The sequence below is a fragment of the Maniola jurtina genome, chromosome 17 (genome assembly GCF_905333055.1).
Source record: "Maniola jurtina chromosome 17, ilManJurt1.1, whole genome shotgun sequence".
NCBI classification, from domain to species: domain Eukaryota; kingdom Metazoa; phylum Arthropoda; class Insecta; order Lepidoptera; family Nymphalidae; genus Maniola; species Maniola jurtina.
The window spans coordinates 11,365,516-11,393,256 of record NC_060045.1 but is presented as its reverse complement, the minus strand read 5'-3'; the positions used below and the strand labels follow the sequence as shown (position 1 = coordinate 11,393,256).

General features: G+C 35.7%; 1 protein-coding gene and 1 long non-coding RNA gene across 6 annotated transcripts in view; one reads left to right on the top strand and one right to left on the bottom strand.

The window, feature by feature from the left end:
* Window positions 1-27,741, bottom strand: part of LOC123874064 (espin) — an 88,234-nt gene that overhangs the window by 58,819 nt on the left and 1,674 nt on the right. For 2 of the 5 annotated variants that reach the window (XM_045919224.1, XM_045919226.1), the window contains exon 1: window positions 1,464-2,441. The exons of 1 other annotated variant lie outside the window; for it this stretch is intronic. In XM_045919224.1, the coding sequence (XP_045775180.1) occupies window positions 1,464-2,386 (923 nt within the window). In that variant the 5' untranslated portion in view covers window positions 2,387-2,441. Of the gene's footprint in view, window positions 1-1,463; window positions 2,443-14,443; window positions 14,637-27,741 lie in introns of those variants that run through there. 2 more of the 5 variants (XM_045919227.1, XM_045919225.1) reach the window with 2 other exon arrangements.
* Window positions 99-27,741, top strand: LOC123874075. Its single transcript, XR_006797826.1, has 2 exons — window positions 99-144; window positions 27,654-27,741. It is a non-coding gene; the product is annotated as an uncharacterized LOC123874075 (long non-coding RNA).

The window sequence follows — 27,741 nt, the reverse complement described above, 5'->3', positions numbered from 1 at the left end:
TTTTTCAAGAAAATTATAGATCACACTAATATTATAAAGGAGAAAGTTTGTATGTGTGTGTGTGTGTGTGTGTGTGTGTATGTTTGTTACTCCTTCACGCAAAAACTACTGGACGGATTGGGCTGAAATTTAGAATGGAGATAGGTTATACCCTGGATTAGCACATAGGCTACTTTTTATCCCGGAAAATCTAAGAGTTCCCACGGGATTCTTAAAAACCTACATCCACGCGAACGAAGTCGCGGGCATCAGCTAGTTACTTATATTTGAGAAGATTTGCGGATTCATCAACTTCATTGTGCATTGGTAGCTGTATGTCTTTAGCAATTTTTTTTTTTTTTGCAAAACACATTTTAATTAGCAGAATCCATCAATTATTATATGTAAAAGGATTTATGTAAACCCATCCAATTTTAGAAAATTATTCACAGTACATAAATGTCAAGAACATGCATTTGCAATGTTATTTAAAAAACAAATAAGTTAGCGGCAAACCTTTTACTTCAAAAGAGCTTGTTAACTGTTAAGTTCTAACAAAATTTTGTAATTCACTTAAATTGAATTTTAATAGCGAATTACAAATACCAAGTCCAACATAAGTTACGCTAACGTAATTCCATTCGAAATGTTTTAAGAAGAGTTTATTCGTAGCGCGCTTCACACTAACATAGTTTAAATTTAATGTGAACTAGTAAAAACTGTGTCTTTGCAAAACAGGGCTTCCAGCTCGGTGAATACAAAACAAACTAAAGAGAATATGTGCGTGTAAATTAAATTTAAATAAACTATGTAAATATACGTACTCGTACCTATGGTATGGCAATCAAACTTAATGAACTTTTGTAGACACGTTTTAGAAATTAATATCTGTTTCTCTGGTTTTCCACATTTCTATAAATATGAATAGTTTCAAAATAATTAAAAGGGTTCAAAGGTTTACATAGAATTTTTTATACTTAGAATATATTTAGAAACTACACATAAAAACCACAGACACAGATATTACTTTCTAGAAAGTACCTATTTAAAAAAAAAAATTGAGTTTGATTTGTCGTATAATTCTAATGAGGCTAGATCAACGATTATTATAGGAGCGGACTGAAAACCTAAAATTCGGTCGGTGGTTCAACCCCCACTCATTGCACTATCGTCGTACATACTCCTTTTTTTAACGTTGAGAAATGCGTTTACGCATCCCTCCTGGAAAGGGGAAAGATATGTGGAACTCGCCGGTCAAGAGGCGACCGGAATACCCACCAAAATCCAACGGCGCTACAGCACGTCGCTTGGCGACTGGGCCACAGGAACACTTGCGTAATCATCCGTAGCACAAGCCTTACGCTTAGTTGAAGGAAAATGGGGAATATCAATCATGATAAACATGACCTACTATTCTTTAAAAAAACTACGTTTGTGTGAGCTCAAGGGAGCGCGCTTGGAAAAACGAAAAATAATTGACATACCTAAAATTACCGGCGCGCAATGCAATGTCCAGCGTGTCGAGGTCGTCTTCATAATCGTGGCACAGCTCTAATGTAGAATTTCTCGCTTCATGTATATCGAACAACACTGTCCCGTCACTATTTTTATCAGTCAAAACACTACGGTACGATCGCGTACCAAAACTAGAAGTCGCTGATGTACCACGAGGGAATTTTCTTGGAGGAACGTTAACGTTTTGAGTCGTAGACACTAACAGCGGTTGCTTTCTTAACCTTTTCTTCACGTACCTCCTCATCCTTAAGGACAGCATCACACGTATTCTAATATGCCTTTTAATATTTCTGTCGTACCTTAGTTGTTCCTTCTGTTTTCTATCTTTCTTTTTTATTTTCGGCACTTCGTCTATCCTCTCCAAAGTGCTGCTCCTTTCGATTAATCGATTAGTTTCCAGCGTTGGCGATCGATTGAAGAAATCTAAATTATTGTTCTTCCACGCTTTACTGAGTGACCAGTTGTCTCCACAGGTAGAATGTTTAACTTGTATCGGTTTCTCGTATATGTCTTCGTCGAGCGCGACCATTCGTCGCGAAATGAGGAAATTGTCGATGTTCCGTTTTATTGTACTGTTTTGTGAGCTCACCGTGTTGATGAGATTTGAGGTCAGGGTCGATTTATTGTCAAAAGTGTTGTGGCAGCTCACTTTTGGTTCCGGCGAGACGTTTCGATTTTTCCGCTTCGCAATCGACATTATTCTTCTACGCATGGCTGACATGTTTGTTAGCTCGCTTTTAAGAAATGGCCCTTTTCTGTCTGACGTCATGTCCGGGGACCAGGCCGCGTTCTCCTTGCAGCTGCAGAAGTCTTTTAAGATCCTCGCGATAGCACTGCAGCTGTCATTGGACCTTTCCTTTGCCATCTTCCCATTTTTCTCCTTATTCGTCATCTAGACGGCTCCGAACGGCGGACAGGTGTGCGCGAATATAACCGCATAAATGATGAATTTTAACGTAATGAGAAACGAGGCTAATTTGGTAACATCCGTATTCTCATAGAGACAATGAATTGCGCAATCACACCGTATCAAATATGTAACAACGCGGCTGTAATATTCACATCACTGTTAATTAATTACTGTCTAACCAATTAATCAGATTCCGCGTCAAAAAAGAAGTTGTTTTCATGTAAAGTTTTACATGGTAAAAAATTGTTGTAACTTTTCTTCTTTTTAATTTTACTCTGTTGATGTTCGCAGTCACTTGCATGTATGCGTGACTTGGTTGCACCTAGAGAAAAACACACTTTTCAATGAGCGTGATTGACGAATTAGTAAAAACCGTTAATTAATAAATACTTAACAGCACTTAACAAATTATTAGTTTATGGGCATTTTATGACGATGTAACGCGATCTAAAATAATGGGTAAATGGCTGTTATTTAACCTAGGTAAAGAAAAACTTTCTTATTTTCCATAATATGACAGTGGTCAGTGAGATTAGAAAATTTGGGGAGCGCGCGTATATTTTTTTCATTCAATTACCAATCTTACTTAAGTACTTTTTATCCACCGAACTACCACATTATAAAGGTTCCAAATAAAATCCATTACGAGTGTATTTACAACCCAATCGAAAGACACAGAGTAAGAGTGTGATACATAGTACATACAACGCACAACAGACGGAAACGTTTAAGTGCGGAAACCAGCCCAGAGAGAAGAAGAAGAAGTACATACAGAGATACAGATTCGATACGACGGATTCGTCGAACCTCTGTATCTGTAAAATAGACAGAGCAATCAAACGATAAGTGCGAGACGAAGGCGCGACCCGAACTGGCCTACGTAGGTAGGGCCCTATGTTGAAGGGACATCGTCATTTAAAACTAAATGAAAATAAATCTATTTAAATGAAAATTTCTCTTCAATATAATAACTAATAAGTACCAATTTAAAGTAAAAATAAAATATAAAAAATTAAAAACTCTGGCAAAAGTTATACTCCTAACGAGCAAACTTATAAAAACAAGTCATAATCCATTTGGTATAATATAATTCCGATTTATTTTTCTTACTAATTTGTTTTACGGCACAAAGTAAGGATACAGAGGTTCGACAAAACCGTCTAGGCAGAAAAATCGTGCGGTAAGAGCGGTACAATGGAGCGACCCGAACTGAGCTTCGTAGTTAGGGCCCTATGTTGAAGGGTATTCGTAGTCGTCATTTCCCACGAGATCAAAGGCATCGGACGACTGTCTCTCTTTATACTGCGGTTTAAACCCTGCTCAGCGAGCGTGTAACGATGGACACGATGGTACCACTCGACTCGTTTACTTTCTATCTCATGCTTGCATATAATTAAACTTTTAATGACTACCCTCAAAGATTACCTATTATTATGAAATACTACATTGTAACTGCGACTTTTTTATCGATTACAAGTGAGCCCTTGACTGCGATCTCACCTGGAGTCTCATCTCACAAATAACAAACTATAACCATAGATCTGAAACACAAATATTTTTTTCTAGAACGCGTGACCTACAAAGTTTTATTGAGTTTGATTGGTTACTATTCAACCGAGAGCCAAAGTCCGTTTGTGTGGAGCGCGCTAGAGAAACTTTTTTTTTGATGCTATGACGTTAACTAAAGAGAGAGCCAAAAACGAATTTGGAGATAGTTTTTTAAAAAATCCCGACAAAAATGTACAAAACTATTTTTTACGACCAAATTAGAACAAGAACTTGTAAAAGTTTAATTGAATACTATTGAATAAAAATATTTTGAATTTGAATTTCCAGAATAAGTAACGAAACATACCTACCTACTAAACGTACAAAGTTCAAGTTGATACTAGTAAAAGTAAACAATTTAATTGAGGTCCTTTGTCGTCAATTTCCAAACAAGTGGGACGAAAAATAGAATAATATAATATCAAATCAACATAATATTATTATGGCGGAAATTGTATCCTAATCTAGTATAGATTTTGCCTACGTCAGTTAATATGTATATAAGGGTCCCTGACCTGCAATAAGATAATTTTGTTTATTTATTATTTATTTAGATAGGCTTACATAATATGTAAATGGATAGAGTTCTAGTTAGTAGTCGATGCTGTCGAAAAAGGGTGTGTGTTTGTTTACGTTTTACATAAAATGCTTCAACTTAGTTATACGCGATCTCTAGATGGTAATATTACATAAACTGTGAATAATAGCGTTCGTATAATAGCTGCCCAGCTGCGATGAACAAAACGAAAGTTAATTTGCATTCTCTGTTAGATTATGCACACGTATCTGATAAGAAAATCTAAAAAAATTGTAAATTGAGACGTTTTGTACTTTGTATTTTGTAAATTTTACGCCTTTTGCTTTCAAACGGTATTTTTAATGGGTTACTTTTTCCATAGTGATACATCTTGTTTTATTTGGATGACAAGCAATCAGTCATTAGGCAAAAAATTCTAATACCCATAATGCAATATAATAATACCATTTAATGTTATATTGGTTAAAAGCCGATAAAATAACTATTTTTTCCAAAGAATCATAGTAATCATGATCATCTCATGACTGGACGTCTACGACCACGGGTCTTATTCCAGAATGAGAAAGGCCATAGTCTGCCACGCTAGCCCAGTGTGGATTGGACTATACACACCTTTGAGAACATTATAGAAACCTCTCAGGCATGCAGGTTTACTCACGATGTTTCCCTCAACGTTAAAGCAAGTGATATTTAATTGCTTAAAACGTTCATATACCTCCGAAAACTTGAATCAAATCAAATTAGTCATTTATTTGCTCTAAATGCAGGTTAGCAAAGATATAAGTATATAAATATATCACCATATTTGCCATCATATCTTATTTTGATATGATCGAACCACCAACCTCTTGAATAAGGCCGACGTAATAACCACTAGGCTATCACTGCTTTTATTAAACTTATCACCGATACTTATGTTGGTACTAATTTCTTAATCAACCTAAAAACTAAATTGACAGAACTATAAATAGAGTGCTTTAACTTTTTCACAATATTCCCTGTGGAAAATGATAATAAGTAACGTTTAGACCAGAATTTAGATTGCATACAACCTTATAAGTATCTACCATTGCCATAACTATCTTGACTTTTAGTTCAGATTCATTAGTAAATAAGGTCAGATTCATTAATTAGTAAATACGGACAAAATTATATAAGCTATAAGTATATTCTTTGATGAATAATTTACAAGATGAGCTTCCGGACATCAATTAATAAAAAAACAGGCCAAGTGCGAGTCAGGCTCGCGCACCGAGGGTTCCGTAATGTGGGTATTTTTTCTGACATTTTGAATCAAAAAATTACTATGCATAAAAATAAATAAAAATCTATTACTATAGGGATTTCTAGTAATTCATTTATTTACGAGTATATGATCTGCATATTACGAAGGCATTGACCGTTGGTCGCCTTGAAAGAGTCGCGGTAAAAGTCGTCTCTACAATTTATAATTGCCGTGACAAATATGGAAATTAGGAGTCAACAAACTGTAGATACTACTTGTACAGAGAGATGATTGCTCAGATTCAGTTCATTTCACTCATGACAAGTGTAAATTAAAAATTTATTCCACCCCCGACAAGTGAAGGTTACAGTAACTAGAAAAGAGCTGATAACTTTCAAACGATTTTCCGATTTTCTTGGATTATAGCTAAGAACACTCTCGATCAAGCCATCTTTCAAACAAAAAACTAAATTAAAATTGGTTCATTAGTTTAGGAGCTACGATGTCACAGACAGATACATAGATACACACGTCAAACTTATAACACCCCTCTTTTTGGGTCGGGGGTTAAGAAGTAGTCAAATCTGTCCCTTTATGTGATCTCTACAATCTACATGAACTCTATCTACTCTATGCTATGTGCACTATAAGCAATTAAATAACACCTTCCTTCACAATTCAAGCAAGTGCTTTAATTGAATCGTGAGGAAACCTGCATGCCCAAGTTTTCCATAAGGTCTCAAAGGTAAATAGTGGCTTGCTAATCCGTGGCCAATCCTATTAAGCGAGGGTGGTGGACTATATGACCTTGCGGTCACCTGCTAGTCTATCTATAGTGGTTTGGCGATGAATTAACTTCGTGATGATGATACTAGCTACTTAATAGTTTTTTGTCAAATTATCATGAAATGAAAGCTAATGCGTATGCAAAAATCACAATTGTCACATTGTGTGTAATTGGAAGCACTGCCTTTTACGACTATATCGTAAAAGGCAGTGCTTCTCAACTTTTTCTAGGTACAAGCATAAACAAGACGTTCTTTCTCATGATGATACAACCTGTAATTATGACAAAAGAAGCTACATACCTACCTACCTATTACTTCCGTTAAAAAGTGATTTTTTCTGTTTATTTAAGTACTTGACTATTTGTTTTATTATTTGGATATTTGATTAATATTTAAACTAAAAGTGTTACTAATAAAATAACAACCATTTACCATAAGTACAAAAATAAATTATTTATGATATGGCCCAGCCATGTAATTCAATAATCTGTAAAACGGTTATTTTATGCATTCAATCGAAAATCCATCGATCACCCAAAACAAAACTCTTACGCAACACATAAATTTCACATTCACTCTCACAGCACGATACAGAAAATGTTAATTCACTTTCGTACACGAAACCTGTTTACATGAACCTCTATGGTGCAAATTAAAAAAGTAAATGTCAAAATTAACGCGCGAACTTGGAAATGTCATCGGCCGCGCGCGGAGTTTTTTTTTATGGTGTAAACAAGGCAAAGCTCGGCGGTCGCCGGTCGTCAAATGCACTGTACATAATGTAAGTACAGTTGACCATGTCGAATTGCGCGTGTGCGCCGACTGCGCGCGACGCCGCTCGCTCTTACTCCCATTCCTACATAATGTGATGATTGACGATGGAAATTAACAATCACTAACTATTGTTGTCAATTTGTCTATTTACAGGCGCCAGTACCACGCATCTTTAACTTAACTAAACAGCTAATCAGTCGCCCGTCTAAAGTACCTAGGCAACATACATACATCGCTTTTTAGGGTTACATACCCAACGGGTGAAACGGAGCCATTGAGTAGGATTATGAACGGACTGCCCTATTAATTTAACTCTGCTGTCTGTCTGTCTGTCTCCCTGTGCAGTGTGAATTGTGAACGTGTCACGGGTCTCTTAACTCGTAGATGTAATGAGTCGAGCACCTGAAATGGTACAAAGTACTCTGTGGTATTTGGTGTAGAACATTTACCCAAAGACATCCACTAAGAAAAGTTTTTTTAAGTATTGAATTAATAATTCTATAAAATAAACTTGAATCTAAATTAAAACTAAGTAAAAATTTAAAATACAAAAATAAATTAAATTAAAATCTAAAACCTCATCGAGACCACCCAACGAGGCATTGTACCCAAGATGCTGGCCGCAGTATCCCTTCGGATGGCCAAACTTTTTTTTTTCTTTTTATTGGAACATAAACAGCTTTTACATTTTTAAAGGTCCTATTTCGTAAAAAGAACGCTGGCCTCTCTGTCCGACGTTATCAGTGCAGACACATCTCTATCTCTCTCTCAGCGTTCTTTTTACGAGACGGGAGCTTTACTTAGCTACTTATTTCTAGTTATGGTAGGTATCTATGATAGGTAAGTATTTGTGCATTATTTCGAAGTATTTTAATTCTTGTTCCGAGTGCATAAGATGTTCAAATAAAATTTTTATAAAATATATGAAAAACTAAAGCACTAAGAGTTCGTTGCAGAAGAAATAAAATTACGTAAGTGCTTACAAAATACATCATGGACCTAAAACTCAGTTGTTTACCTTAACATGTGTTTAACTTTAAATGAAACTGGTTGCCCGTCCAAACGTTCGGTTTAGCTAATTTAAACATTAAAAGTGAAATTTGTTAGTGAAATATGCTAATTCCTTTACGCAATAGCCAAACTTTCAACCTATAACATTTAGTTGGAAGATACTGAGTCCCTTGATGTATTTACCTATTACTTGTTACGTAAAATAAACATACAATGAGTTTTGTGATAAGAAAAATGTTTTAGAGGTACCTGCGCTAAATCTATAAGTATTAAGAATAAACTAAATTAATTAACATTAAAAAGTAAGTACTTAAAATAGCTATAGGTTCCTAAAATTTCTGAATTCCTGAAATGAAATAGCGGGACTGATTTCCTACAAAGCATTTTTCGATACTATAAATGTCATAATATCGTAGTCATAAAACACAGCTTTTTATGCTTTCAACAAGTTAGGTAAGGGTTGCTTATAAACCTCATGTTTTACCATGTATTTCATCTACATAATATTAAGTTAAAAAAAAACAACCATATTATTATGTGCTAATAATATGATTAGGGGTTGTATATCATAGTCTAGTCTTAATTCTCACGATCACGGAAAGTGGAATTATTTTACATATCCAGGATATAAAAGAATTGTCTATATTTTGTGTATTTTCATAGCTACAGGTGTGAAGAAACATAGTGGCGCAGTTGGTTGTCGTTTTAAAACAAATGAAACCACAAGTAACTTCACACGCTCTGATGGCCATCTATTGAGGAATTGATGTACATCTGACAGGAAGCTGTGATTATGTACCTACGTACTACGTTGTAGCATCATTTTAGGATTCCGTAGTAAGTAAGCACAAACGCACCGCACGCCACCGTAAGCACTGTTGTGCATATCAATTATTGTGCCAGATCCTTTTTCCACGCACATGCAAACTGTGGAACCGACTCCAGACTTAAACATTGAGTTATTCAAGGCTCGTATCAACAAATTCCTGAAAGGCCGGCAACGCATTGGCATTTCCTCTGGTGCTGGAAATGTTTATGGGCGGCGGTAATCATTTGACATCAGGTGACCCACTTGCTTATTTGCTCGCGATTAAAAAAAAAACAAGTGACTCTTGTAGTTCGTCCAGTCTTACTTTTCGTCTGTCTTTCTATCATAACCATTTTAAAAATAAACTATATAAGCTGTAAAGTTGTAGTTGAAGAAACCTGTTTGTTACATAAGCAAGCATGTTAAAATTTCAATAAAAATCAAAGTGTCTCCTGAACATAGTGAGTACCGAAAAAAGAATTTAGTTCACCAGTTTAGTTTTAGTTCACATTACGTGAGTTTTTTTGAAAAATTACCGTTTAAAAAGACACAATTTTTACTAACTAACGTGTACGGAACCCTATCTTATGACTGTTCTGGCACCCACCTGACCAATTCTTTTTAATTTTTTGTATTAATATTCAATTAGTTCCTGAATTATTTTTTTATATGATAAATGATAAAATAAAAAATAATTATTTATTTTTTTGTATGTATTTTTTGTTTGTATTTTTTTGTATACCTAATCATAATCAAGTGCCATCAGCGAAACGATATTCCGGGATCAACACCTAAGGTGTTCCAAAAATTTTGCTCTGTGTCCACTGACCAGTCAAAATTTGACATGACAGTTGAAACACATGCAATTACAAGTTAGCCCTGGCTGCAATCAAAGAGTACGTGTATCTGATTGTATTTACGCGTAATTTACGAGTAACATACGCACTTTATTAAAGTGTATGCGATATACTTGCCTGAAACATTTCCTTCAAAGAAGATAGTTCCCCGCAAAACATCTTCATAATATATGGACATGAGTTGCCATGTTAGGCGTTGGTTACGGGTAACCGGATTACGTATATGAAAATTGTTTACTTGCCATACCAAAACTCCACACTAAATGATCTCTTTCTATTGTATTTAGCATAAAAATTACATGTGCATATCTAACGATGAAAAAGGTACTTGAAATTTTCGGAATTCCCCAGTTACACTAAACTATACGGTTTAAGCCTTTAAGGTAACTCGATTTACATCCGAAAGTTAGCTTTCCGCTCCAAAACTTCATTGCGAAATTAAATTAATTCAGTCTGATCTTAGATATAGGTATGTAGGCTTGAAGGTACACCATTGCGATATAGGCACCTACCTACCTTCTACCAGTAAAATTATGAAGCATATAGTATGCTAGTACCTATTATTCGTAGTCTTCTAAACAGAAATAACTCTTTAACCGCTAAGCAATTGAAAGGAAAGTGAGTGATTACATTTATAATTAATCTGGGCTAGTTGTACATCAGGTGGTTAAAGTTAAGTTACAATAACCGTTAAAAGTCCTAAACACAAAGAAAATATTGAATGGGCGTCATTTACTGCGAGATGTTGGCTCACCATGGAGGTGATCGCGATCCTCAGTCACGACTCATGAGGGACTGATTGGAGAAAGAAGAGAAATCAGAATGGTTTGCCAGATCAAAACAGAAGACGGTGTTGAATAAACTTTGTTCCTACCAAAATTCTAGTGTAATCTACTTTGATTTTTATTGGTGAGCAACGTTTAACGGTAACCATGACGTAACTTTAACTACCTGATATGCCTGGCCCTTAGATTTATAAAATGTAAATCTTTTAAATAAAGTTGTTATGCAAATACCCTGTCTCCACTCGTGCAATAAGTTACGAAGTACGAATCCCTGAGTATCGGCACGAGCTAATCTGATTGATCGGCTCGTGTAAAAGTATTTTTTAGGAAACTAAAGCTTACAAGTATAAAAAACCGTAAAGTCGTTAATTCTACAACATTTTATTTTAAAATAAAGAGACAATGCCGCGAGCGCCACATATACTATGCATAGTAAGCAGCGCTCAGCGCCCTCTACCTTGCGTCCGTGTGCGCTGCACATCGCACCATATGTAAAGCCGGCAATGAAACAATTCTTCTTTTTATCAATAATCTTATACTTTAGATGGTCAAAGTTTATCAGTAACCGCAAGTTAACTTTAATCACCTGTATTGTAACTGGCCCTTATATTTATTAAATTTGAATATTTTAAATAAAATTGTCTATGCAAATACCCTGTCTCCACTCGTGCAATAAGTCACGGAGCGCGAGTCCCTGAGTCGGCACGAGCCAATCAATTATGTAGCGCGCATCACACACAAAAACGGCAATTATTCGCTTTATCATCGGCTCATCTATAACGCAACCTCGAGCAAAGTGAAATTTGTTGACAATATCAAACATAATAATTTTTCTTTATAGTCGTATTCCTTCATTGCTGAGGGTCCTAACTCCTTTCATTAATCACATAATGGCAGGAGTTCTTAAAATACCATTATTAATAAAATTAGTAACATAATAATTGCATTTATTTAATTAGCTAAGAGCTATACCTAATCATTTATTCCATTACATCTTGCTCCTATGAGTCCTACCTAAATGTTAGGTACATTTTGTATAAAAACTTTTAGATAGATGTCAATATTAATCGTATGTATTTACATGGATCAATTTTCAAAAAACCAATGATAGGTTTGTGGTTATATATCGCCTATTTGGAAAATCTGGACGATCAAAATGTTCTCATTTTGAAAGGAAAGCCGCTCAGTGATGGCGATAGGTTGAGATGATGAAAATAATAATGATGATGACGAAAGTTATTCTATACCTGCTATAACTAGTATACTAAAGTATACAAATAATTTACTCACTGAAAATCAACATGAGGCGAATTTTCATTTAAAAAGTTACCTACCTACACTGAGGGACTGGCAAAGGTTGTAGGTATTTGTTTGCATACTAAGCACGTAATTTCGATAAGTAACGCTTGTTTCGATCAATTACTAATAAAATTGCGAATAAGGAAATCCAGAATAATTATATGCCAGGAAAATTCTGCGCCTACGGATACGTTGCAATCGAAAGTTAAGTAATTTGAATCCATGATTATTTTAATGGAAGTTGTGGCATGGTAATCGATGTCAATTTTCTGCCATCATGAAATTTGAACATTTAGGACCTGCTAGGTACCTGCTAAGTATATCCATCATAGATTAGTGGTTAAGACCGCCTCCTAATCGGAAGGTTGGAGGTTCGATTCCAAGCACCTCCACTTTTCGGAGTTATGTGTGTTTTAAGCAATCAAAATAAGTATAATTTTCTTTAACGGTGAAGGAAAATATCGTGAGGAAACCTGCCTGCATGCCTGAGAGTTCTACATAATGATCTCAAGCTTCTGATATCCGAACTTTACCAATGTGTTGGACTACGGCTTTTTGAGTTGTGTTGACCACAGTAAATAAGGTAATAGAAATGGTATTCGTTGTCTCTCATATTACAGGGACCGCGTGTTACCGATTTTGAGCAACTCCGCGCGAGTTGCTCAAAACCTCAGTTTGTCGTTTAAGTTCTAATACCACGTACTTAACGCATTTTTTGACGGTTTTGTCATTTTGATGCCATTCAGAAAGCCAATCAGAAACAAGAAAAAAACTCCAATAAAACTCATAAGAGAGTAAAAAGTAACAGCACGGTGTCTTATCAAACGATCCATATCTCTAAAATCAGCTATTCGCTCTCCGATAAAGTTGCTAATATTTTGACTTAGGTACGTGTATATTATGTGGTATTAGAACTTAAGCGACGATATGCGGAAATAATTCAAAAAAACATATAATCATCCGTAGCCCATCAGCGCGGCGGAATTAACGCTTTTTTAACACTTCTATTCTTATTTTAATTTCTGTGAGTAATATCTATCTAAGCTCATTAGAAATCTATTCTTCTAATGATGATCACACGGTGATATTCAAGCGTGCCATACCTACCTGCCTAATGGACGATTAGCTTATACAGATTTAACAGGGCTCTCTCCGTCACTTATTCCATAGAATCGTAGCCCCAATTTCATTTGAATATTAAGTAACCAAAGTCCATGAAATTTTGCAGTCATATTCTAGAAACTAATATCTGTGCCTGTGGTGTTTTAGATTTTTCTAAAAATATGTAGTATTAAAATTACAGGGGCTCAAAGATTTGTGTGTGAATTTTTAAGACCGCGTAACTTTGAAACCGAATATTTTAACGTAAATCTGGAAAACCACAGGCATAGATATTAGTTCTTGGAACATTTCTACAAAATTCCATTGAGTATGATTGGTTAGTATTCCAATGAGAGACGAACTACGTTTGTATGGAGTACGAGTGACGGAGAGACCCCTATTAACAGTAATCTTTGCATCTTTTGCAGCAACAGAAACTTTTTGCGTTAAGAAAAATCGCTCATTAAAGTCGGTTGCAAAATTTTAATTTACCTCAAGACGTGTAGTTCTTTTTACATGCTGGATGAGCGCCGGATTTCTAATAGGTGCCTATATACGTGTTAGATGTGGTTTTTATTTCACAGATAGCATGTGGAATATCAGGTGAAAAGCCTTTTCATATGTAACACATATTATTACACTTCACACTAATATTATAAAGGCGAAAGTTTGTATGTACGTGTGTATGTGTGTGTGTATGTTTGTAACCCCTTCACGCAAAAACTACTAGATTTGGAAATTGAAATTGGAATGGAGATAGATAATATCCTGGATTAGCACATAGGCTACTTTTTATCCCGGAAAATCAAAGAGTTCCCACGGGATTTCGAAAAACCTAAATCCACGCGGGTGAAGTCGCGGGCATCGGCTAGTGAGTTATAAACGTATACTTACCCACAATACCTATACCTTCATATTATAATACATATATTATATACATAATGCCCACGAATTCGTCCGCGTGGATTAAGGTTTTAAGTGGATTTAAAAATCCAGGGAAATCAAAGGAAACTCTTTGATAAAAAGTATTTTGTGTCCAGGAGTTTAGTAATATCCATTTATTTTCAATAAAAATAGTGAACAAACGAGCAGACGGATTACCGAACGTGCACCAGAGAACCGCCAATGCATTGCCGGCTTCTCAAGAATTTAACGAATGATGCTGGGTGGTCTCCAGGTTAATGGACCCAATGGCCACAAGCATTACACCATTCGAGGGGATGGGAAGGGGGAAACTTAATTTATAAATATGCATCAGTAGGATATTATGTAGTTATTTCGATAAAAACATCAAATTATACGCACATTTGGACACAGCGATGCGAAAACTGACCACCCATCACTTTCCGCCGGAAGTTGTCGAGCAGCCATATTAGAGACAATGTCACAATTATGTACCACATCACAGCGAGACCACCAAGTCACGACCTTTGCTTCCAAAAACACAGAGCAACGCAAACACAGAGGTTCCTTTTATTATATATCATGAGAGAGCAGTGTCCATCTATACTTCCAACTCAGAGTTTGTTTTTGAATTTTTTTAATATTTCATTTCACTACAAAAGTGACCTTTGCCTCCAAAACACAGAACAATGTAAACACAGAGGTTATTTTTATTTCACTTGAGAACAGTGTCCATCAGTTGGAAATATATTTCCAACTCATATCAGTCTATTTTTCAAATGTTTTGTAAAAAAAAACGATTTCACTACAAAAAGTGTCCAAGTTACGGTCTTTGCTCCCAAATACACAGGGTCATACAAAAACAACAAAGACAGGGGCTACTTTGCAATGCTTCTAATAATATTTTGCTTCACTAAGAACTGCAGAATTCGTCAGATGCTTCCAATATAGAGGTAATGTTTCTAATAAAAATCGATCTATATTATAACAGTATCCAAATTTCAACCCTTGCTTCTAAAAATGCAAAGCAATAGCCCCACAGAGGTTACCATAAATGTTCTTTAGGCCAGGTGTCTGCTAGCAATAAAAGTTGAAGAAGTTCCTTTAGTTCTTCTGGCAGTTCACTAGAACTATAACACTCGCAGCGAGTTACTGTTAGTTTAGGTTTAGCCAGTAAAATTACAGCAATTGACATTGACATAACAATGACAGAGACTTCTGCAATTATTTGCAAGTGAACACTTAGCATATACCGGCGCCACAATTATTTTAAGACTTTGATAGGTCAAAAATCGACTACTTTGACGAACTTAGCACGTATTTGAAGTACGACTTGAAAAACTAAAAATTTTCACACATTGGATCCATATCCGTGGCTTTGAAAAACACAGAGATTCACAATATATCAACAGAGGTCGCTTTGAAATGTTTCTAATCAAGTTCCATTTCACTACAAAAGCATCCAGTCACAACCTTTGCTTCCAAAACACAGAGCAATGCACCCACAGATCTTAATTCTATATATTAATGCAATCACAGATTTTAATGTTCACTCTAAAAATCCTTTTCTACACTACAGTTCACGGACTGAACTTCCAAAAACACAGAGTAACACGCACACAGAGGTAACAATCAATAATTAAAAAACATTTTCAAAATACGTGTATGCTAGGCACTCGCACTATGTAGTGTTAGTATGTGAAGCAAATGAAAACATCGTATTGTCTTGACGCGTATGTGAAAGCAAGAGATGTACATAAACATAGATGACGCGCGCATGAGTGCTTTGTTGTTCTGCCCACGGTAATGTATTCAATTCATGATGGCGGCGCCGCTGTCGCGATAGAAAACACAGACAACGGTGCAATGAGTGCGTAAACAACGTTATACTTAGACAAACGCCATTCAAGCGGACAGTTCACTCTGTATATTGCTTCTAATACTGGAATTCGACGAATATGACACATGCCTGAATGGTCCCCTAAAGAAGCCCCTATCTTGACTATGAATTCCAGTGTAAAAATATAATGGTTATCTATACTAGTATTTAAAATTTTATAAAGTGGAAAGATATGTTTGTTTGTAATCGATAAACTCTAAAACTAGGTACTGAACCGATTTTAATAATTCTTTCACCATTACAGGAAGCTACTTTATTAAAAAAGTAATATCTGTCCTATAGGTTATTATTATGCCTTACATCAAATTCCACCCGTGCAAAGCTGGATGATAAGAGTAGCGTAGCTGCCTGCTTCGCCCTGCCTGGCTTCGCACGGATAGTATTTCTGAAAAATTCTAGGTATCTGTTATAGAGAGAACCTACTCCAAATAAAATTAAGTTTCTAGAACCAGCGCGCAGCGGTTTGAGATGTACGTTGATATTATATGTATTTAAGTTACTCAATTTCTCCTTTTATATTGTACATTATATATGGATAGGTTGATAAACTCATTACAAGTTAGTTTTTAAATGAGGATTAATAATGTGTTTTCTTAAAGCAATGTTCTGTGCTGGGTTGAGATAAAAAAAAACAGTGCATGATTTATACCTATTTGCCAATGCATTAGGTATTAGTACACTATCTCTACCCATATTATAAATGTGAAAGTGTGTTTGTTTGTTGCTTTGTCCTTCATCACGTCGCAATATCGGTATAGTTAAAGACCTGGACAATGACATATTATAAGCTATTTTTTATCCCAGAAAATCTAAGAGTTCCCATGGGATTTTTAAAGATCTAATTTAGATTCTTAATCCAAGTCGGTAATCGAATATACTAAGTCAATAATATGTTCATAGCATTATACTGTGAAACAGGTGATCGATTTCGGCCAAAATAAATAAAGCTCTATGATGTAATTTATCTGTGCCCAAATACAAAGCGCATGGAAATATATCTGCTTTCGTTGTTTAGGCAATTGTTATTTGATTCAGAACTAACTGACTTATCCCAGCTTCGCACGGGTGGCTTCCGAAACCAAAAAGAACCTTCAAGATATTACTAGTGAAAACTAGGTAAGTAATTGTTGAGATTTGCGTTTCCAACATGGTTTCCCAGCATACAGACACGATAGGCTGACTTTACTGATATCACTATGATTCAAGTATACAATCACATATGTACATACTTTGGCATAATATGGATAGTGATTTGACACACTACACTAGTTAATTGTACGAAGTTATACTTATAAACTGATAGAGCACGAAAAAACCTTATATAAGCTTTAAGTATACTAAGGTAAACCCGCTAAAAATGGCAAGTTTTCGTAATTTAAGTCATAATGGCAGATCAATATGGGAAAGACAATTATTGCATAACATCCATAACATGGAACGGGTTTGGGGAGTGGTTACACTGGTGGTCACTTTCACTCACTTTTACTTTTTATTTTTATTACAAAAGTCCCTTCGCCCTACGATTAAAAATTACGTGTTTATTGAAAGATCGCTTTGACTCTCGAAATAATATATTTGTTCCTAGATTAGGCCCGCAACTACATTCATGGATTTAGAATTTTTATAGGTCCTTTGTTTTCCTCGTTATTCATAATGTTAACCAAGTTGTTAACTCTATGTTTTGTTTGTATTAAGAACTTTTGGTTATAGGGTTCCGTACCACAAAAGGAAAACGGAACCCTTATAGGATCACTTTGTTGTCTACGTTGTCTGCTTAGAATAACTACCTGTCTGTCCATCTGTCGTGTCTGTTAAGAAACCTATAGGGTACTTCCCGTTGACCTAGAATAAATTTGGCAGGTAGGTAGGTCTTATAGCACAAGTAAAGGACTAAATCCGAAAACCGTGAATTTGTGGTAACATCATTAAAAAAAAATTAAAATGTGTTTCAATTATCAAAGTAAGATAACTATACCAAGTGGGGTATCATATTATGAAAGGGCTTTACCTGTTTATTCTAAAACAGGTTTCTATTTATTTTTATGCATGATAGTTTTTGATTTATCGTGCAAAATGTCGGAAAAATTACTCAAGTACGGAACCCTCGGTGCGCGAGTCTGACTCGCACTTGGCCGGTTTTTTTTACGGGAAAATTCTTCTTCTTCTAAGATACTCGATCTCTGGGGGATCCCTTCCCTTTATAAAGAAGACAAGAAATAAAACCGGACTTCTCATAGAATTCCTAAGCTGTGTGCGGTCGCTGATAAGAATTACTTAGTGACTAGATGATGTCCGCGACTTCGTCTGAGTGGATTTAGGTTTAAAAATACCGTGGGAACTCTTTGATTTTCCGGGATAAAAAGTTGCCAATGTCAATTTCCGGTATACAAGCTTCCTCTGCTATACCAAACTTCATATCAGTAAGTAAATCGGTTAAACAGCAGGGCTCTTATAAGTATCCCGCGGGAACTCTGATTTTCCGGGATAAACAGTAGCCTATGTCCGTCCCCGGGATGTACCTAAAACTCTCTACCTAATTTCTCTACAAACTCTGTACCTAATTTTATCAAAATCGGTTAAACTGTTGGGCTGTGAAAAGCTAGCAGACAGACAGATGGACAGTTTCGCTTTCGTATTTATAATATTAGTATGGATTGATAAATAGAATAGATAGATTTTCATAACCATCACAACAATATACAAGTAGCGCCATCGATACCTAGTTTCAGTAAACAGAGCTAATTTTCTCTAGCTAGTGCGTACGCGCATTGTGACTACAGACTACAGAGCGTGACGTCGATTTGGTACATAATGATTCACTTTATATAGACTAGATGTCAGCAGTAGACTGCATTGATAGATATTTTTAAATGAACTAGCCTTCTCCCACGGCTTTCTGCGTAAAATTCTGAGCAAATACAATCAAGTCGTTAAGACCTAATGTTAAAATGTGATATTTTAATAACAACTATATCATCTGTGACTTCGTCCGCGTATATTTCAGACTAGCTGATGCCCGCAGCTTCGCCCGCGTGGATTGGTCAGATCCCCTGCAGCATCAGGATTGAGGAGTTGGAATCCAAATTTTTTATGAAACAATGTCGCAAAGTTCCTCTATCGATTAAAAAAGAAATGACGCAAATCGGTTCAGAAATCTCGGAGATTTCGGGTACATAGGTCGAAAAACACAACTCCCTTTTAGAAAGTCGGTTAAAAAAGTAGCCTATGTTACTCCCTGGTCAATCCTCTACTTGTCTGTGAAAATCCCGTCAAAATCGGTTCAGCCGTTCCGAAGATTAGCCTTTTCAAACAGACAGACAGACAGACAGACAGACAGACAGACAGACAAAAATTTTAAAAACGTGTGATTCAGTTATAGTATCGTTCCTTACCTGACCTACTATGACCTTAATATGCGGTAGTTATTTCGAAATTACAGACAGACACTCCAATTTTATTTATTATTAGTATAGATTTCGGAAATCTCATGGGAAAACTTTGATTTTCCGGGCAGAAAGTAGTCTATAACTACCCACCTCCAAGATGTACCAAACAGATGATATCCGCGAATTTGTCCACACGGATTTAGGTTTTTTGAAAATCCCATGGGGGACTGTTTACTTTCTCGGGACAAAAAGTAGTCTATGTCTGCCCTTGGATGCTTTGCCCCCTGCCTTGTCTTTGTACTGAATTTCGTAAAAAAGGGTTGAATGGATGGACCGTGAAACAGTAGCAAATGGATAGACAGACAAACTTCCGTATTTATAACATTAATACGAATACTAGAGGCCTATTTTTTGGAGGGTCTTGTTTAAAAATAAAATCAATAAAATAAAACCAAGTGAAAAAAAATATTCTACGGTTAAAATGTTAGCTACAAGAGTTACGACTTACAAAACATCTTAAGTCTCTGCTCTCGCCTACAAATTGTAACCACATATTACTCACGCAATAAGCTGATATTATAAGCTTAAGGCACTTGTCCCACCGCTGACGAGAAAGCGACTATTTTCTCAAAAGTTATCAAAGAAAAACTCCCTAAAAGTGACGTTCTCTTGCCGGTCAAAAGTTCAAAACACTTGCGCAGTTTGAGCAGGGATTAATAAACGTATGACGAGATCACTCGCCGGTCGCATTTGCACACTCGCTCATAGCCCAGCGACAAAACTACCCCAACTATACAACCATACAATCGCTTCTCGTTGCACTACTCGTTTCTAGTTTTCATCTGAACTCGTTTCTCGCTTACCGTCGGCGGTCGAACAACTACCTTATAGTAATTTCTCGATAAGTAATTCTTAAACAAGCCATTGTATCGATGATGGCATTTGGAACAAAGCAATCATAAGCATAATATGCGAAGAGACACTTCGCGATCAAGTTTTCTTGTTCTTGGCCGCGACGGGGTGACCTACTACCTGTGCGATATTAGATGTAATTTTTAGGGTTGCCACCATACTAATATTATATTTTGTCTACCATAATCCAACATCTCTAAAAACATCAAACAGTACTGATTCTGATGGCAACTAACTTTAAGAGTATTCGCATCTTTTCCTTACTAATGTAAGAAGAAGAGGATAGGCAAACTTTATTTAATCCAAACCAAATCCTCGTAACTCTAGGTGTCAGTCTTGAGCATATTGTTAACTAGCCGATGCCCGCGACTTCGCCCGCGTGGATTTAGGTTTTTTGAAATCCCGTGGGAACTCTTTGATTTTCCGGGATAAAAAGTAGCCTATGTGCTAATCCAGGATATTATCTATCTCCATTCCAAATTTCAGCCAAATCCGTTCAGTAGTTTTTGCGTGAAGGAGTAACAAACATACACACACACACACACACACACACACACACACACACACACACACATACAAACTTTCGCCTTTATAATATTAGTGTGATTTAAATTTGTAGAGCAGCAACAGAATTCAGAGTCTATTTTAAATTCATTTTCCGTCCTTATTTAGAAATATTAAAAATAAAGAAATGCAGATACTCTAAATTTAGTTTAGAGAAAGACACCAGCATCAACGCCACTACCGTACTGACTTACTGACAGACTAAGCACAGCCTAAGCCGGTGGAACTAGAGATTTCAAACGAGGAAAATATTCCTTGAAAGAATTTTGAGAAGGATTTTAAAAAAAACGTAAATCCACGCTAAGCCCCAAATACATAATATTTTTATAATATCATAGTCTAGCTTTTCAATTGATTTTTGAGGCAGCTTTAATCAATTTTGTAAATATACAGTATACATATTTATAGGTTTCGTTACATGAGACGGAACCTTCAGTGGACAAGTCCGACTTGCACTTGGCCGGTTTTTTGAATACTTAGTCTGAATTTTAACAAGTAAATAGGTACGTGTGATTTTTCCTCAAAAACAAAATTGCCAGCCCTACTAACGATTAAAGAGATCGTAATAAAAATTAATGAGTATACAAATAAAGATACTTTCTAAAAAACTATGCGAATCTTAACTTTTACTTACCACACATGGATTCAAACTTCAAACTTTATCCCTACTTTACTTTACTTTATTCCTTATCTATACTCTACTTATTCTACTTACCTACTTGTTATAATATTGGACGACGTTGTCAGACAGACAGACGGACAGCGGAGACAATAATAGGATTCCATAGACATACTTCAGATACGGAACCCCTTTTTCCTTTAGGCAGCATTTCAAAATCATCTGGCTTTTTCGTATTATGGAAATGTATCAAGCTTGTGTGATCGTCAGAGTTCAATTAGAAAGATTTTTATTTTACTTTTATAAATAAACTTGTACAAGTACTTTTGGATCGTCAAAGGAATCATCCACTTACCACTGGTTCGGAATGCCCTTCCAAGAAGAACTAGCAAGAAACTCGGTCAGTCAGAGACAAGACAAGAAGTTTCAAATCGAAGAATTTAATTGTCAAGTGAATCTACTAGTACCACTGGTTTGGAATGCCCTTCTGAGAAAAACCAGCAAGAATCTCGGTTAGACAGGGACAGGATAAAAAGTGTTGAATCCAAGAATCGCTAATGTAACATGACAAGCTCATTCCATCTCGGAATACATAATCACTTTCAATCAGGCGAGATTGTGGTCGGCAAAAAAGGGGTAAGAAAGCAGGGCGCGATGCAACCCAGATGCTCATTGCTCACAGAGATAGACTACGTGGTCAACTATGGAGGAATGTTTCAATAACGCACGTAGGTTGAAAACTTATGCGTTTCAAATGAACAAAAACCCCGGCAAGTGCGAGTCGGACTCGCACACGAAGGGTTCCGTACCTACCTAACACTTTTATGTAGAATAATGCTAGTTAATGACGGACTGTGCCACTACATAACTATGATTTAGTAAGTTATTTTTTTCGTGAACATATTTTTTTTGTGATGTAACCTTAAATTCATGGTCTTCGGTTTTTCCCTTTATTTATGTTAGAAAACTTTCCTACCTGCACAATTTCATGATTCTAGGTCAACGGGAAGTATCTGGTTGGTTGGTTGTTATTTGGTTTTCTGACAGACACGACATACGGACAGACAGACAACAGAATGATCCTTTAAGTCCTTCAGTTTTTTCCTTTTGGGGTACGGAACTATAAAAACGGAGAACTTATATGTATATTTATATCATTTGCGATGTACATGCAAAAGTCTGTTTATTAGCTTCCGATTTTTACAGAAATAGCTTGCACCCTGCCTGTAGAAGGACAGAGACTAAGTAGGTACCTACCTACTTTTGAAGACATGAGATTTAGCAGATGACGATGACGATGATGTATTATAGCAAATTATCGACTACTTATTGTAAAAGTTACTTTTCTACTATTACAAACAATTCCAACTTACTACAATGGCTGCCTTGCTCAATGATCTATTAAGTGGGGCAGTGGGACTCCTTAATACGATGGACGACGTACTGACAACGGAAAATATTTAATATTATTTTCTAGAGCAAACGAAAGAAGAGTTTAACCTGATATAAGTAACTGCCGTAAAAAAGACGTCCACCTCTTCGGAAGGTCGGGGGTTCGATCCCAAGCACGCACCTCTAACTTTTCGGAGTTAAGTGCGTTTTAAGTAATTAAATTGATGTATAACTATTAAATGAAAAAAAAAATTGAAGAAATTTCTTTCCACATTTGAAAATGGCGCCATACGACTAGACCAGAGATTTAGAAATTACCTATAAAATTTTAAATTAATACCGGGAATCGAACCTAGGACTTCCGTCTAAACTAGCTTAAACCACTGCGCGAGGGAGGTCATTAAAATATAAGAGAGAAAAAACCGGCCAAGTGCGAGGCAGACTTGCGCACTGAGGGTTCCGTACTCGGGTATTTTTCCAACATTTTGCACGATAAATCAAAAACTATTATACATAAAAATAAATAAAAATCTGATTTAATTGTACAGGTAAAGCCCTTTCATATGATACCCTATTTGGTATAGTTCATCTTACTTTGATGACTTTTTTTAGTAATGTAACTACAAATTCGTGGTTTTCAGATTTATTCCTATACTTGTACTAAAAGACCTACCTACGTGCCAAATTTCATGATTCTAGGTCAACGGGAAGTGCCCTATAGGTTTCTTGACAGACACGACAGACAGACAGACAGACGGACAGACAGACAGACAAACAGACAGACAGACAACGATGTGTTCCGTTTTTCGTTTTGAGGTACGGAACGCTAAAAACCCATGAATGTCACGTTTATTATAGTCTTTTATGTTTTGCGCGCGGTGCAAGAAATGCAATCTATGATTAAACTTCATAACTAAAATAAAATTCTGATTAACCTTTTTTTTATACCCACTCATATACATCTATTAACCCTTATTGCTTAGGTAATAAAGCTTACAATGCGATTCAATAATTTACATAACTATAATAGCCCGTCATACAAAAGGGAATTAGAGCGTAGCCCGTGGTGTTTTTAGCCCATGCACCGTAGTAATTACAATGAAGTGGCGATCAGAAACCGGATTATTATAAAAACTTGCGTTACGTACAAATTGCGTACGAATTATCACCTTTTATCGTGTGGATACGTAGAGAATAGAGATCATTGCCTTTTACTCAAATCATTATTAGGTATTTATTAGAATAAATATAACTCCTAAAAGGCCGGCAACGCATTGGCGGTTCCTCTGGTGCTGCAAATGTTCATTCATGGGCGGCGGAGGTGACCCGCCTGTTTGTTAGTTCACTATTTATGGATTTTTTAAATCTTAAATTATTTTTTTATTGAAGTAGGTCAGGTTGATTATCATCATGATCAACCGATTGCCAGCCCACTACTTAGCATAAGGTCTCCTCTCAGAATAACGAGGGTTTAGGCCATAATCCGCCACGCTGGCCAAGTGCAGATTGACAGACTTCACACACCTTTGAGAATATAGAAAAGTCTCAGACATGCAGGCTTCCTCACAATGTTTCCCTTCGGGTCTTGGGCTGTAATAATAAAATGATGTGATGTTTTATATAGCGGTAGTTTCTGGTGCTAGAATACATTGTTTAAGAGAATAATTAAACATTTACTAAACTTATTTTAATAGAACTAATCCCTATATTTTATGGCTCTACGTTTAGCTCGTTCAGCGAGAAGATTTCGCGCTCGCTTCCCTCGCGCTGATTATTCTGCACTTTCGCTGATTTTCAATTGTCTTGCAGTATTCAAAAAAAATAATTAGGTAAGTATATCAAGATAAAATAATGAAGTAACTAATTAAAAAATCGAAATGCTTAATTGCAAGGAATTAATCTTTTCACAACGAAAGTTCTTATTTTATTTTTAAAGTAAGATTATTATACAGATTTCGTATCTAAAATGAAATTTCGTTTAAATATCGTAAAAATATGAAACTTTTTAGTGCTGTCATTCTACATCCGTGCATTCTCCTGATTTCCATATACTTAATTCTTATTATTTTGGAATGAACAAATTCTTTAATGGTACACCTCCACTATCGGGATTCAGCAAATTATTCGAGTTCGGACAAATTAAACGATAGTTCGGCATTCGGATTCGGGATACGGCGAATGCTTTGTGCTTTGCAAATAATTGAACTGGTCTGGCAAATCAGCCGGCCGGCAGGCATTCCATGACAGCGAATAGCCCATGATACTTGAGGTGCGATATCGCATGCTAAAATTCTACGACTTCGCACAACCCATCATGGGGTTTTTATGGTAATTGCCTGAAATGCGACATCTTCCTTGCGATGTGATGTCGCATTTCTAGTTTAATTGTGGAAAGACCTTTAGATGTGTCCAGGAAAAAACACCCCGCAAGATTTTTAAAATCCTAAACATGGATGAGTACCTATATCTATTATGTATACATTCGGGTTGGCGTGTACATGCGGAACGTGCGGCTTTTCCCAATATCAAGAATCAGTTGCCGAATATCGATAGTGAGACCGAACCATAAGAAAAGCTTACGTTAGAGACCGACTAATGTGTAAGAAAGACTACCTACTTATTCAACTGAGCGTAGAATTTGGAATTAGCCTTAAATTCGCGAGCCACTGTATATATCTAAAGCCTACCCATTAAAATATTCTAAATAACAAATTATAATACATATATCTGTATACGCTAGCTGACATACATTATTTTGTTTTCTAATTTCGATTTTATTCCAGAACAGGAGCATATCGGTAGAGTAATTTATTTCAATTTTTTTATAAGCTCTGAGCAATTTAAATAGAACTAAAAAATAATACAACTTTTAAAAAAACCGGGCATGTGCATACTGCATGTCTTATAATTAAAGAAAAACTCTTTTTTTTTACCGTTATTCAAAATCATAAATTATTTTAAACAAAGCTTTTTTTGGTTTTAACTACATTAGACTTTGTACCAAAGTGCCATAATAATATATTTTAAATACTTCGTGAATTCCTTCGACCGTACGAATTTCAGTATTTACTTGCTAATGTTTTAGAATTTTCAGAATAACATAATTTGATTTGCAATTTTTATGTCAGTATAAGCTAAGTATTTATTTTAAAATTTAGCTCCTTTACTTTGTAAGAATATATTGAAACTAGAGGATGCCCGCGACTTTGTCCGCGTGGATTTAGGTTTTTAAAGATCCCGTGGGAAGTGTTTGATTTTCCGGGATAAAAAGTTGCCTTTGTCAATTACAGGGATGCAAGCTACCTCGGTACCAAATTTCATACAAATCGATCAAGCGGATGAGTATTTAGGAATCCCTCGGGAACTGTTTGATTTTCCGGGATAAAAAGTAGCCTATATCCTTCCCCGGAATGTATCCTAAGTCTGTACAAAATTACATTAAAATCGGTTCAGCGGTTGAGCCGTGAAAGCGTAGCAGACAGACAGACAGACAGACAGACAGACACACTTTCGCATTTATAATATTAGTATAAAAATAGTAAATAGTAAAGAATAGTAAAAAAAACAAATAATAACACTTTTTTTTACAAGTTGCATATAAAAAGTACGTAGGTATCTAATTAATGATGAACCTAGTTAACGGTCTACAACGTAAAGATATGTAATCACCAATACATCAATATTACGTAAACAGTTTTTGACTTTATTTATTTGACTACCTACCCACTTAACTGTTAATACGTAACAGTTAATTAGTAAAATTTAACCAAACTGGGTTAATTGAATTAAAAGTGTCTTGTCTTTTCAACTCAGTGGTAACTGGCGACTCGTCACGTTAAAAATTCTATCATTAATTAATTTTTAATTAAGAAATACCAGTCTGCGTGGGCATGATTTGTGAAATGATTGTAGATCAGGCTAGCTTTTAGCATTAGGTACTATCATTGTAAGCTGTTCAATAAAATAAATTAACGAAAAAGACATAATTTTTAAAAAAAATATGCATTTTATAGTGCTAACGTGCCCGTAGTAATTGAAAAAAAATTACACCATTACAATAAACTAAGCTAATTAACAAATTCATCCACCATATTTTCGCCCATCGTTTACCCGCCCACAACAAATTAAGAAATATTAATTACCGTGTCCGATAAGAACTAAAAATCTCAATAAGTATATTAAAAAATTAAAGCAGTTTGAAGATTTTTATTAATTGAAAAAATTATATTCAGGTGTTTTCTATTTAAAACCCAAAAAGTACATGCTTAATTTATTTTTTAAACATCAAAGTTACGCATAGCTTACAAAAAGCTTCCGAACCAGAGATGCTTTTGACGATTCAAAAGTAAGTTTGTAAAAGTCTAATTGAACAAAAACATTTTGAATTTTGAATTTTTTTATAAAAAATTCCAGATGTCGCAAAATTTAAGCTTATCCCATTACCGGTCCACTACTACGCACGTCAGGCCTCCTGATAAGAAAGCTTTAGGCCATAAACCAGCAAGCTGGCCAAGTGCGAATTGGTAGACTTCACACACCTTTTTCTCTACGCAAGGTTTCCCACGATATTTTCCTTCTGCGAATGATACTTAAATAGTTTAAACGCACATAACTCAAAAAGTTAAAAGTGCATGGGCCGTAACCTCACAGAATTCACCGTTAAAAAGCAAGTGCTATTTATAATTGCTTAAAACGCGCATAACTCCGAAAAGTTAAGGTCCTATTAACCTCACAAAAAATGTGTAAATATATGTATAAAAGGAAAATGTGACTGACTGACTCACTGATCTATCAACGAACAGCTCAAACTTGTGGAGTAGAAATTAAGCACGCAGATAGCTATTATCACATAGCCATCCGCTAAGTAAGGATATTTGAAAATGCAACCCCCAAGCGGGTGAAATAGGGGTTCGAAATTTGTGTAGTC